Below are 14,105 nucleotides of genomic sequence, written 5' to 3'. Positions count from 1 at the left end.
ACGCTCGCCCCAAAACACAGTCGCCCCGGGGCAAATCCGGCGGTATTACAGGCAAATCGGCAGTAAATAGAATGGGGGGCGAGTGTGTTTTGGGGTGAGTTTTTTTCCATTTCGTCATTTGTTTTTGCGAGGCGAACTTGTCCGCCCAGCCCAATACTTATGGAATACTTTCATTGCCGTAAGCAAGGAAATACTTCGTTTTGTTGTTACTTTTGGGTAAATGTATCTATGTATTTATTAAGTAGCCGTGTAATAAGCTGGATAATGCATGGGGAGGTAGTCATTATTGAAATTTAAAGCCCTTCAGGGCGATTAACCACCTCGGCTGCGCCTCGGTGGTTAATCGCCCTGTCGGGCTTTAAATTTCAATAATGACTACCTCCCCATGCATTATCCCTTGCGTATAAGTATATAGAAAGAGACTCAATGTTGGCCTGCTGGAGAGAAAGAAGATGAAGGCTGACTACGTTCAAGTCATTGAGGCGGGAATCAACACAAAGTCACATTACTATGGAGTAATGGACCAGTTTGAAGTGGCTAATGTGGCCCGGGAAAGGGAAGTCTGGGATTCTCTGTTGCAGCCGTTACCGCCGTAACCCTACTCTGGATAAGCCGACAAAGATGGATGGATGGATTGACATTATACTTGAAGAAAATAAATGAGACTAAGTTTCATACGGATAGGGTGGGAATCAGTTATAATCAATTTCAAAAGTGCACATACTGTAGTACAATAAAAGTAAACAAGACTAGGTTGAGTTGACAATGTTTGCATCTAGAAATGTTGATATGAAATGTATTTCATGACATACAGGCGAAATAGAGATTGACAAAGAACTTAGTTATTGCCTTCCAGTTTTTACTTTGTGTTAAGCTCTACCCCTTTGGAGCTCGGTCCCTCCCGTTTGGAACTGCTCTGAACAGCAGAACAAAGAATAATCCAGAGATGCTGCCAGGTGGACACATGACCTTATACTGACCAAACCTCACTTCTGTCCTTCTATCCTAATCTTTCCTATACATCCTATGGGATTGGATGGGACCCCACTGGCTGTGGAATGTAGTCCTCTGGCATTGGGAGTGAACAGTCAGCAGTGAAGGGAACCATGAGACAATATGAGATCATAGTCACTGCAGTTGTACTTTGTAATGCACATGGAAGTGCTCAGGTGAGGAGAGGAGGAAAACAACCAAGGTTACATGCTGACATAACCCTACATTTTAAAATAAAAACAACAAACCCCGCCGGCGAATTATTCTTTCATCATACGTTGTCCTTGAGACGTATCAAGGAGCAGCCGAGAGCACCAGTTGATTAAAATAATAATAACATAACATTCAAGAGCAGGAATTATGCTCTTTTAATTCAAGCTACCCCATTTATACTGTACTGTATATCATTACCATATAATCACAATAGGGAGAGGCTTGCAACAATACGTTTCAAGATTCCAATATTCCGTACCACAGACCTCTCTCTGAACAACTACAAAAAAGGGACAAATAAGAATTTAGAAGCTCACCATCTTTTGTTTTTTCTTCTTCCAACAAAAGCAACAGGTGGCCAGTCCACAACCTTACTAATAAGAGCTTAACAGTCCAGACACGCTTTACTAATAGTAATAATAACCCCATAATTGTACATAGAAATACACTATACGTAATACAGTGACACAGGAACAAGTCAACAGTCTATTGGAATAATAAAACGTCATTATACTTTTTAACCGTAAATTATCATGATACAATTATTACTAAGATTAATAACTAGACTACATTTTTTAGAACTTTTCTGTTAGCAAAAATAAGTAGTGTGCATTACATAATTTAAAATGTACAAATATACTTTCAATCTGGCTTTTAAAAAGGCTTTCGGACACTAGTGAAAATCGTGAAGGCTCAAACCCCTTTGGCTTCCACAGCGGGAAGGCTAGCCTTGGAAAGGCATTCAAATGCAACAATGCAGGACAACGGGGAAATGTACCCTAATCCTACGGTTACATCTCACTGTCCAGCCAAGGGGCAGTCTTTGCCACTGTACCATTTACAGATTTTTGTTTTTGCTGACTGTAACTGCTGAGCAAAGTCCTAAATCCAGAGTTTGTCTGCACAAACAATACCGGGAGGACCTTCTCATACACCCCTCAAAGCATTATGTTAGCTATTTTTATCTATACGTTTTTGTACCGTGCCCACCCCCCACTCCCTCTCAACGCAGAAACTCCAAATTCAGAGTGAATAGCACCACGCCTGTGTTCAGTCTGATACACATGCTTCATTTAGTGCAGATTATCGTTATAACTCCTTAAAACACCACAAGACAAGCTTCAGACCACAAAGAGCACAGAGGAGCTATGTGGTGAGTACATCCTCCAACACAACCCTGTCATTTCATAGGAGTTCTGACAGCTGGCTCCCATTAGATAGTTAGGTTTCTTCTAGTGAAGATGCAGTCAGCCACTTGGATCCTCTGTTTGGGTCTGAAGCCAGTCCTAAACCCTTACTTACTAGGGACTGGTTTCACCAGACATGGATTTCAACTAGTCTTCCAAAGAGTGACCTCCACTGAAATAAATGGCCTTTGGTCTTAGGCTAAGCTGAATCCATTATGTGAAACTGTCCCTATAAGTACTAAACAGAAGATAGCAGCCGGATCCATGTCTGATGAAGATTAAACAAACGCCAGTGCAGCTTGCTCTGCTGGAATCTGCTGCTAAGCAAAGACGACAGCTTCAACTGTTGTATAGGCAAACACTATACAAATTTGTCTTGGGACGATTAGAATGAGATGTATGGAACAGTCAGGCGATGGAATTTACTGCACAATCCAAAGCTCTTTGAGGAGAGTAAGAGGCAGTAGCAGACGCTGGCTTACTCCAAACTGAGTTACGCTGCCCATTTGTTCAGAACACAAGTTTGTTCATTTAAATAGTTTCGTTCCATAATGAAAAAAACAAAAGGGACATTTTCCATTTCAAACTTATAACACATTAAAACAATGGTATTTTGTAAAGAATTATAGGTCATTGAACTATTTAATTGATAACATGATGACACTTAAACAAACTGGATCCTCTATGTTTTAGAGATGATAAACTTCAGGTGATGTTTTCCCTAAGTGGTTGAACAGCGTTTTAGAAATTAACTCCTAATTTGTCCCTATTGAAACGGGACCCTCTTAAAAATCAGTTACACCGGTTTCAAAACACTAAACCCTTCCCTCCTTCCAGGCACTTGACTACCACCCCATTATGGCATAAATACACTGTGTATTGTTGCTACTGGGTGAAAACCTTGCATCTCCAAAATGTCAACTCAACAGGAATTAAGAAATGCCGCCTCGTAAGGCCGCCTGCCATGCATTTGTTAATTTATACATTGGTTTTAAAGGGGCTTCATAACATCAAGGTCAGAACATTTTCTCAACCCAGAAAAGGTCCATGTAATCCTCCCATTCAAGTAAAACATGAAAAATCACCAAAACTAGAGTTACCGGGTTTTCACCTAACAATGTAACCATAAAAAAATAACTTCCTCCAAGGACCAATAAATAAAAGTGCCTAATATGTGGCAAACTTTGTTTTGTTTGTAAGAAAATGCGTATTTGTCAAATGAGATGTGCTACTTTTCTTTTGATCCACTACACTCCCCTAATATCTCCACCCCTCTGTTAAATGATTATTGCACTAGAGGAAACTCTCAACATGATCTGTTGAACTAATTAACCCACTGCCACAAACTCTGGAGGTTTGCGCAAGATAAAATAACAAGCACAGAGGGAATTAAAGCAGCAATGAATACCAATAGTAAAAACACAAGCTTGCCGGCTTGAGAGAATTAATAAATATTGAAAAGCCTGATTATAAAAATAATAATACAATTTAGTTTCATATAGCCATGTTACACATTATAAAGCCCCATAGATGGCTGTTATAGAGCAATTGCTATTATACCATCATCCAATATGATCTGTGCCACTGTTTAAATATGGCAGTTCACTGCTCAATGCGAACGGAAATGAACCCTAAATCATATAGAACAACCCCGTTAATTGGGTATTTAAACCGTGTAGCCTAAAGGTGGCACTGTACTCCAAAATAATAGCTTGTTTTGTACACATAAGTGATGGATTGACACTCTCGTGGCAAGTCCCCATGGGCTAAAACAGATTAGACACAGGAAAAGAAAACAGTGGATGTCTGGTGCACCCATCATCTAATGCACCGAAAAATACGCTATAATCACCACTTTATCACCCCAGAAACTGACCTCTTCTTATTCTCTGCTTCAACCATTCAAAAAAACTAAACAAACAAAAAAACTCAAAACAAACAGTAAAACTGACAAGAATGCAAAAAAGTGCGGCTGCTCAAATTGACTTTAGGTAATGTAAAAGGGCATGATATTAAGGGGGGGTGGGGGTAGATTTGTGGATTTTAAGTAGTGTGCCAAGCCGCAGGCCAGCCGTTGAGGGGGGAGCAAACAAACAAGAAAGAAATATCTCCTGGACCAGAAGTGAAGTGAAGGCAGGCAAGGGAGGGAACGTGGGCGTTGGATCGAGGGGCCCTATATGAGACGAAGGGAAAATGAAATAGTTGGCTGGTTTAATATTGCATAATAGTGCCAAGTTTCTCTGGTTTTTAAAGCAGCGTTTGAATCCTCAGTCCAGTGTGGAGGGGACAGCCTCCTCTCCCTCCCTCCTCCCTCTGCACAGTGTCAGGTCCGGATTGACTAGGTGTATGGGTGTGTGGAAGGGGCATCTCATACCTACAAGGACTCCTTGACTGGCAGGCCAGCTGTGTTATAGGGGAGTGTGTATATCTGTGCATTTATGAGAGATGCGTGTGTGTGTGTGTGTGTGTGTGTGTGTGTGAGAGAGAGAGTGTGTGTAGGATGGCGATATCTGGGGAGGTCTGATGTAAGCTTAGGCGAAGTACATGGTCCTCAGCGTGTCGTGGTGAATCTGAACAGCTTTGGCCAGCGCCTGAGGGTCCCGGCCGTTACTCTGACCGGATACATGGCTGCCCTCCGCGCTGAGGACAGGAGAAAATGGGAAACAGATGATCGTTAATCACAGTCCCCAAAATAGAGAAGGGAAACGAGTGCAAACAAGGTCGCGAGTGCAAGCTGCACCTCCTACGATGAGAACTGAGCTATAAAGCGAGCGTAGTGGGTGGAAGAGGAACCTAGGAGACATAAGCCATGGGTCTATTTTTAGCTCCACCTCCACTCCCTTGCTACAGTACCTCCTTCACCGCCTCACCTGTCGTGCTCTTTGTCCACCAGATGGTAGCGGGCACGGAAGGCCACCAGGTGTGCGTAGTAGGCTGGCGCAGGGATGGAGACAGAGCGGGTACAGCGCACATAAGTGTGGCACAGCTGGTAAGTGAGCAGCTGGAACTCGTCAGCGGTGAAGCAGTTGTCGTCCCACAGCACATGGTAGTGGGAGGGCCGACTGGTGCCCTTGGGAGAGGCAGATCACATGTGGTTATGAAATAGAATGTAAAATAAATACTGTTGGATTGCACACAAACGCGCGCACACACACACGCGCGCAATTTATAAATATCATTATAAACTCTCATGTTGGCGGGATTTCAGCAACCAAAGAGCTTTCAATTCTTGCTGCAGTAAACCCCTATTTTCCTCTTTTTTTTGCCTATGGGGTTACCAGATTGCCTCAGACCAACTGTGTTCTACTCTGTGTTTTGGTTCCAGCACAAACGAGGGCTAAGATAATATAGTGGTTTTAAAATATTGTGTGCCCAAGCCAAAGCACACCAATGGGCAAGTAAAAATCTCAAGGCACACCTTGAGTATTCATAGCAAAAATAACAGACATGCCGTGACGCATTGTGAGAAATTTTCACTATTTTAGCCATCTTAAAAAAAAATAATAATAATAATAATAATAATAAAATACATTTAAAATATTGGCCATGATCAAAACAGGGACACAAGGTTAAATTGGTTAAAATATATATATATTTTAGTATAAAGAATTGCCTCTGTATTGGACAAATATCAGCAAAATACTGATATAGTCATTACAAATATTATAACTGTTTGTATAGTGTAAATTGCAATAATAATCTGTGGTTCTCATAAATTCCAAAGGCACACCTAGACTTGTCTCACGGCAGACAGCACACCGTTTGGGAACCACTGATGTAACAGTTGCAGAAGCACAAAGAAGCTGTTTGGTCTCTATTGTCTTTACATTGGCTGGTACGCCTCCTTTTATTCTGGCGTGTTACACATTGACTAGGGACCTCTAGGTACTTTCTAATAGGAGATGTTGGAACTGTGGCGAGTAGGTCAGGCGTGAATCCTGAAATCAGAATAATTGAGATTCCTACTTAAGACACGAGAACGGAGAGATTCAGAAACCGCAGTCCATCAATGTCATGCTCTCTGACTAAAAGCTACATAAAAGGTACTAGGCATTAGGCTACATACAACAACAGTCTTTCATCAAAAGAGAATGTGAGGGTTCCTCTAATATAAGTCTTTACAGTATGCAAGTAATTAAGTAAGTTCAGGTAATAAAAAACAAAATGGTAGTAGCATCCGCTGCCCCCATCCCTCCTTTTTCTGTAAATATACCTTTTGCTACTACTGAGCTTTTACTGATATGTATTGTATAGTATTAGCCTGGTTCCAGATGAATCTGCCATTGCAAAAAAAAAACGCCCGTGGCAGATTAGGTCTGGCCCCTCTCAATAGAGATTGGATTTCTCTCCCTCCGAAGTTGTGAGGGACCAATCAGGGCCCAGTAGGCATTTCTTTTAATTTGCCCCTCAGAAATGCAGGTTCCACACAGAGATTCCAGACTAATATCTACGCAGTGATATTAGTCTGGCCATGCCAGGCTAGTATAGTATGTACTGTAAGTAGTCTTACTAATTGAGTACATTGGACCTGGGGCTTTTTGTGTTATCCTTTTAGCATAACCTTTGACTATACTACCTTAACTATTAACAATCTTGCAAATAAAGTATTCAATCAATAATCAATCCACCATCAATACAAAAATAACAAAGTAAATAAATACTGCTTTTAATGAAATTTCTCCCAGACATTTTTCTGCCTTTCTCAACTCATGTCTTACATTTTTTAACGGTATTTTTAACACCATTTGTCAACTAGAATGCATTGCTCCACAAAAGCACAGAGCCTGCAGTCTTTCTGGCGGCTTTTAATTGGATTTCAGTGATGCACACTGCATTGCAGATTAGGTAGACGGGCTAGGGAGAGCAGATGGTGCATGGCTCTACGCCGGTACCTGTATTCCAGCGTGACTGCAGAGGTAAAAGTCAAACTCGTAGGGGTGCGTGATGTCCGTGTCAACGGTGGTGCCGGCAGGAATGTTTCCACTACGTCCGACCTGACAGAGAGGAAGAGGAGGACTGTGCGTTAAAATCAGGGTTTCAATTTCTTTTCAACACTGGCCCCTTTCCAATGAATTTTCACAATTCTCTGTATCAAACTGAATATAACTGGAAGAGTAAAATTAACATAAAGCCAGGAGACTGGTCCATTTAATCATGTCTGTAAATGAACTAATTGTTTAGTGGTTGCTGTAGTAACGCTGACATCTTCATAAATGGAACTATGTTTGATTGACATGTCCTGGCGTCAGCTTAGTGACTACTTCCCAATCAACCAATTAAAAGCCTAATTCTCTAGTGAGTGGTTTGGCCCACTGTTTGTGAGAGCCTGCACTGTAAATGAGGTTGTTAACTAAGGGGAGTCTTGCTGCGGGGACCTTAAGTGCCACTCCAGAGCTCTGGGTTTGCATTGGGCCCTAATGCTTTAATCGAATATAATTACAGGGGATGGGGTGGAGATCAGACCCACTGACAGGAAGGGTAATTAAGGAGGCCCATTTCCAACCATTAAAGTGCTAGTAGGGAACAGTGCCCTAACCTCAATGGGGGCCATTTCCCTAGCCTGGAATCCAGACTGATTTGCTCTGTTCAGCTGACTTTTTTTTTCTCACTTGGCTTCTCAGTCTGGTAAGCTTCCCATGTGCAAGGGACGGTCTCGGACGCCCAGGCGCCAAGGGCCAAGGATTCTGATTGGTCTGTGAGCAGGGCGGATCGGAGCCTTCCAATGCAAAATTCAAACCACAGAAAGAAGGGAAGTCCCTTCTTTCTGTGATTCGTTGAGCACTATCCAATCAGCAATGACATGCCTACGTAACAGGTGACAAAAGGGAACTGTTCTGGAGGCCAGAAAGCAAAGTAAAAAATAAAATAAAAAGTTTGCTGAACGGAGCGAACCAGTCTGGATTCCAGGCTACCATTTTTGTGGCATTTGACATACCGGTACTCTGTGTTAGTTTGTTTGTGTGTGTAGGTTACCCTCTCGTTTCGGTCGGCACAGAAGAGGCGTGTATGGTGGCGTTTCTGCACAACGATGTAGGTGATACCTGGCTGATATTCCTTCTCCAGGGCGATACAGGCCTCACGGATGGCCAGCAGCTCATAATACAGCACCTGGAGATGAAGAGATGAATACAGTACATTTATATGTTTATTACACATACCATGATTGGCTTCAAAGAAAAGAATAATACAAGAAAAACTTTTTTAAGGCACACTAGATTCCAGAAGAACAGGGTTTTTTTCTGTACATCTCCACAATAGAGTGGTCCAGGATGACGTATTTCTTTAGTCAGAAGACATTCCTTAGTTGGTATCTAAACAAAAGTCAATGCTTGTGTGTTCAGCATGATGGGGTCTGACTCTTATGTCCTCGACAACGTCTGTAGTGTCATTTAGCTACTTGTCTTTTTTTGAAAGAAACATAAAAGTTTTCAAAAGTGGGGTATTTATTTACTTATGTATTTACTAATGTATTTACTAATGCATTTTATGTCGTTGAACAAAACGTGACAATTCCTTAAGCCTGTGTTAAACACAGACCTTATTTCAGGCAATTAACCAAAAGAAAACATACAACAAACAACAGACATAAGCCAGATTCCAATACTAACATTTCTGCCTCCTCGCTTCTATTCTGGCGGTGTTACATAAATTGAAATGGGTGACATGCCGAAATCAATCATCAATGTCCAAACATAAATCACCGCTGTTTATTAACAGTTAAAACTAGGCCTCGTAATGCAAGACCTCAATGTGTGTTATGTGAAGTTATCTTCCTGGCTGCGTGTGAAAGTGTCGATGAGCAAGATAATTTTTTCCCTGCGTTACAAATAAAATCTATTATTATTACTATTATTACACTGAACTCCTAACTGCACCCTATGAGCAGGTTGGTGCCTTGCATGGTTTCCTCCACCATGATGTGTGTGAATGGGTAAATGTAATGCAAATTGTAAAGTGCTTTGGAGACAGGTGCTATATACAGAGAATGCACCATTTTACCATTTACCAAATGAGGCATACAGCCATAAACCTTGCCAAAACTAGAGAGGTGTACTGAGTAGAGCGCAGAACTCTGCCAGGCGGCATGTCTTAACAATAATGTATGCAGTTAAATTCCCAAAGACAGCCATGAAAGAGTAACACAGCATGTGATTACCAGTTATACATCGTCTCTGTCTCTACTCTCTCCCTCATACACTGTTGTTGCCTCACACCTGGGACAAGTTCAGCAAACAGGACAAATTGTAAAACAGTCGAACATGAATGCCAAAACCTTTGTAATGACTTAAGATTGGAGGTTGGCTGCGATTGGCTAATGCTGGTCCATAGTCAGACAGGACACTTATCTCATAGCCTAGAGAGGTGCAATCTCTCTGCGATTATAAATACAAAAATAATTACATACAGTACTGTAGTTGAATGATTAAAAAAAAAAAAGAGATCCTTGGCCTGCTGACAGACTGCACAGGAAATATGACACTGATCAGCCAAGTAGTATGCAAGATTAGATGTGGATACGCACGCACGCACACACAGATGCAATCTACTGGCAAAGATAATGAAAGGCTCAAGATTCTAGTCATGCTGTTGTTTAATATACTACAATCAGGTAGTCACCTGTATCAATATTTAATTCTACAGTATCTGTACAGATGTTAATTCTTAATTTCAGGGTTAGCTATGTAAAGCCAGGCCTTTATTGGGGACAGACTGTTCACCAAAATATGAGGATATGGAACTGATGATAATATGAGTTAACTGGCTGTACAGGTGTAATAGAGTACGCAGCATTTTAACTTGAAATGGACACTTGGTGAGGTCACGGGACACGTTTTCATCTGTGGACAATTGGGTATGCAACCATCATCTTAGGGAGCTTAGGGACAGGGTCACTCAGGGCCAAATGCTGACCTGTCTGAACTGGCCTTCCGACACTCCGTCCCTGTAGAAGATGATCCTGGTGGGCTTATAGCGGGTCGACTTGTAGAACTGGATCAGCAGCTCACGCACCATCGAAGCAAGGTCCTGGATCACCTCCTGTCTGGGCCTCTGGACCCTCACTGTGGCACAGTACCTGCTGGGGTGGGCATCCATGCTGCCTACCACCTGGAGGACAGCGGGTAGAGCAGTGCGTCTCAAACATTTTCATGTCAAGGACTACCAAATTGACCAAATTGTGTTAGGCCGCAGACCCCCATTTTGTAAAGATTTTGTGCCCGGGACCCCCATAAGAGAAGTTTTTGTGGCGTTAAATCTTTTTTTAAATCCCCCCCCAACAAAACTATTACGTTTCGAAAATAGCAGTGTGTCGTGATGCGACGCATTGTGAGCTTGTAGATGGGCTATTTTTTGAATACCCAAAGAATAAAAATTGGTTAAACAAATGTTGATGCTGTATTAATACATTTGCTGGAATCCCCTCAAGGAACCGTGGGGTAGAGACTAGAGAGTGAAATTACGATGAGAGAGATAGGGACAGACAGTGTAGTGTGTAGAAGGCAGAGAGTGCATCAAAGAGTTGTGAGGGAGCAAGAATGATTGTGACGACGCGAAAGCTAACCACTCACTTCAAGATGCTGCTCACAAAATCCCCTACACTGCACTGCACTTTTTTTAGAAAGAAAAATGTATATACTGGCAGATAAGGAGGGAGGGTAAAAAAAGGGAAGCTGAAACTTACGGCTGCGATAGAGGGCTTCTTCCCGTCTCCTGCAGGGGGATGTGTGACGTCTGCCCCGAGGAAGATAACTGGCTGCTGGAACACTGACGGCCTGTGAGACGGGACACACAGTCAGTACAAACAATATTATAGTTGTTTATTTATTTTACATATCTTCACTGAAAGAAAAAGTGTACGAAAAAAAACCTGTGTTCCAATGTACAGTAGCTATTGACAAGCTTTTGTCCATATTTTTCATTCGTTAAATATTCATTAAACCCACAGGCAGACTTTTAACCACTTTCATGCTGGCTTTCCTATTTTGGGCATATGATTATAGATGAAAACTTTCGACATTTATTAAAAAAATGGTCAAAGTAACAGATCTTCAAGCTCACAACGCATCGCATCGTGTTGTGAGCTTGTAGATCGGCTATTTTCACACAACACTGTCATACGACAAAGTATAAAATAGGGCATTAATTTATGGGGAAAAAAACACAAAAAGATGAAATATGGAGTACGAGATTTCCCCCCGACAGCAACGGTATACTAGATTGTCCCCTGGCACCCTATATGAGGTCCTGTTGACCTTGTACTTGCACTTATTTTTCACTGTAGATCGTCAACATATCGAATTGCACCTGCACCAATGTCACCTACAAAACCCCTGCACACTTATGGTACATTTGTTATCATGGAAAACTGGCAGAAATAGACTCGAGACCTTAGTCTCGAGTCTCGAATGCTATAGCACTGACGAAGGTCCCAGGACCGAAACGTTTGCTAATTTCATTCACCACACACTATGAGCACAGAGCACTTTATGAGCATATAAAAATAAAAGAAATACTATTTTCTTAAGTCTCTGTCTAAGGAGTTTTCCTTAATATTTTATGCAGCGAGCGAGTCTTTTTCTGCCAGTTTTCCTTTATGTTTTTGAGACCAGCACCTGCAGTCAACCCTGAACAAAGGACAAAGAAGGGCGCAACAGTTTTCCCTGTACATTTGTCATCATGACAGCTCTGACTTATCCAAGGCACTCTACAGCATGGGTTCCCAAACTTTTCAGCCAGCGACCCCAAAATAATGCGGCCATTGACTCGTGACCCCACCTAACCCTGGAGGTAATTTATGCACATAAACTTGCACGTTCGGTGCGCATTTGTAATGTATTAAAATGGTAAAATGAACTATTTGTAATTTTTTTTTTTGTTTGTTTGTTTTTTTAATGACCCCAAATAATTTTGCGACCCCACCGTCAGTGTCCCGCGACCCCAACTTTGGGAACCCGTGCTCTACAGCACTGGTTCTCAAACTTTTTAATGTCAAGGACCCCTAAATGAATGTGTATTTGGCCGCGGACCCCCATCGGAAAAGATTTTGTGCCAAGAACCCCATACAAGATCTGTGGTGTTAAAAATGACAAAAGATATTCAAACGTTTTCAAAGAATGTCAAGATATTTAGAAAATAGCTGATGCATATAGGGTCCTGGGGGTCCCCGGACCCCATTTTGAGAACCCCTGCATTAGACCATCGACCACCATCTCTGAGTTACAGCCACATGGGTCCATTTAGTTCCTAACTATCCATCATTTATCTGGGGACCCCCTGGAACCCCCTCAAGGACCCCTGGGGGTTCCCGGATCCCACTTTGAGAACCACCGCTCTACAGCACTGGTTCTCAAGGTGGGGTCTGGGGACCCGCAGGGGTCCTTGAGGGGTTTCCAGGGGGGTCCCCAGCAAAAAATGGAACAAGTTTAAAAACTTAAGACCTAACAAAGACTTAACAAATGTTCTCTTATGGGGGTCCCTGTCACAAACTCATTTCAAATGGGGATCTACAGCCAATAACAATTTGGGAGTCCTTGACATGAAAATGTTTGAGATCCACAGCTCTACAGTAACACAAGGTACAGTTTTTTATTTTCTTTCTTAAGCATGGGTGGTAGTCACCTAACACTGGGCAGTGTTAGCTCTATGCTCTACGCACTGACCTACAACACTGTACTTAGCCAACAATATGATTCTGGTTGAAAAATACAGAAAATAGCAGATCTACAAGTTCACAATGTGTCGCGAATGCGATGTGTTGTCTGTATTTTTGCACAACACTGTCGTACAATGATGTAGAAAATAGGGCTAGTTTTAGTCAATTATAAAAGATCTATTGGATTCTTTACGCGTCGATTCATTAAAAAATGTTAGCGATAGAATAATCGCCAAGAAAGTAAATCGATAGTTGCAGCCCTAGTAGAAACGCTGATGAGAAGTGATGAGAAGGAGAAGAGTGGTTTCCCTGACCGTTGATGAGGTACCAGGATGTTGTTGATGCCTCCCAGCTTGACATTGATTTTGAGGCAGAGGTTGGAGAGGGTCTGAGGGGACGTCTTCACCACATTCTTCACCTGGACGCACTGGGTGGCCATGCCCAGGAGGGTGTCTCCCACACGCTTCACCTCCGCTGTGAGTAGGAAGGAAGAAAATTAGGTTAAAGAGACAAGGAAACTGTACCCAAGGAATAGCTTATTTTGTACTCTCTCTGATGTTCCTTTAAGTGTGTCTGGCAATACACAACTGTGGATCTCCTCATTTAAAGTGTCAGGGAAGTTCAAAGTATTTCATGAGAATCAATGTTTAGTCCTTTGCATGGAGATTGAGAAAAGCACAGGCATCACTTAAGCCCTTTTTTTTTTTTATATCTCCCTGAGTGCCAGGATTGCCAGAATTATTTCAGAATTGATTCTGAAAAGTGCCAGAGTTTTTTTCACAGAAAACAAAAAGTGCTTAGGAAGCGACTATTTTTTCAAAAACACGTTAATGGCACCCAGCGCCATAGCGGTAAAAACACGTGAAACACGTTAATGGCACTCAGTGAGATATTTGTTGTCCAACGGTGTCATGCAAAAAGAAATTTGGTCTATTTTTGAAAGATTTTGAAAGTGTATGAAAAACATTTGTAAATCTTCGCCTATGACGACATGCATTTCACAAGTGGTGAAACCCAGTAGGCATAGTGGCTGAGGAATCAGGATATGAAACAGACTTCAC

At 41.9% G+C, this 14,105-nt stretch overlaps 1 protein-coding gene across 5 annotated transcripts in view; it reads right to left on the bottom strand.

The window, feature by feature from the left end:
• Positions 1-393: 393 nt before the first annotated feature.
• Positions 394-14,105, bottom strand: part of ago3a (argonaute RISC catalytic component 3a) — a 49,618-nt gene continuing 35,906 nt past the window's right edge. For all 5 annotated transcript variants that reach the window (XM_084053515.1, XM_084053518.1, XM_084053517.1 and 2 more), the window contains exons 13-19: positions 13,359-13,518; positions 11,074-11,164; positions 10,305-10,499; positions 8,367-8,501; positions 7,286-7,387; positions 5,264-5,463; positions 394-5,033 (exon numbers count right to left, since the gene is read on the bottom strand). In XM_084053515.1, the coding sequence (XP_083909641.1) occupies positions 4,925-5,033; positions 5,264-5,463; positions 7,286-7,387; positions 8,367-8,501; positions 10,305-10,499; positions 11,074-11,164; positions 13,359-13,518 (992 nt within the window). In that variant the 3' untranslated portion in view covers positions 394-4,924. The remainder of the gene's footprint in view (positions 5,034-5,263; positions 5,464-7,285; positions 7,388-8,366; positions 8,502-10,304; positions 10,500-11,073; positions 11,165-13,358; positions 13,519-14,105) is intronic.

Source organism: Gymnoscopelus microlampas (genome assembly GCF_963454915.1).
Source record: "Gymnoscopelus microlampas genome assembly, chromosome: 3".
NCBI classification, from domain to species: Eukaryota; Metazoa; Chordata; class Actinopteri; order Myctophiformes; family Myctophidae; genus Gymnoscopelus; species Gymnoscopelus microlampas.
Note: the sequence above shows the minus strand (reverse complement) of the source record. Positions and strands in the feature narration are given on the sequence as shown.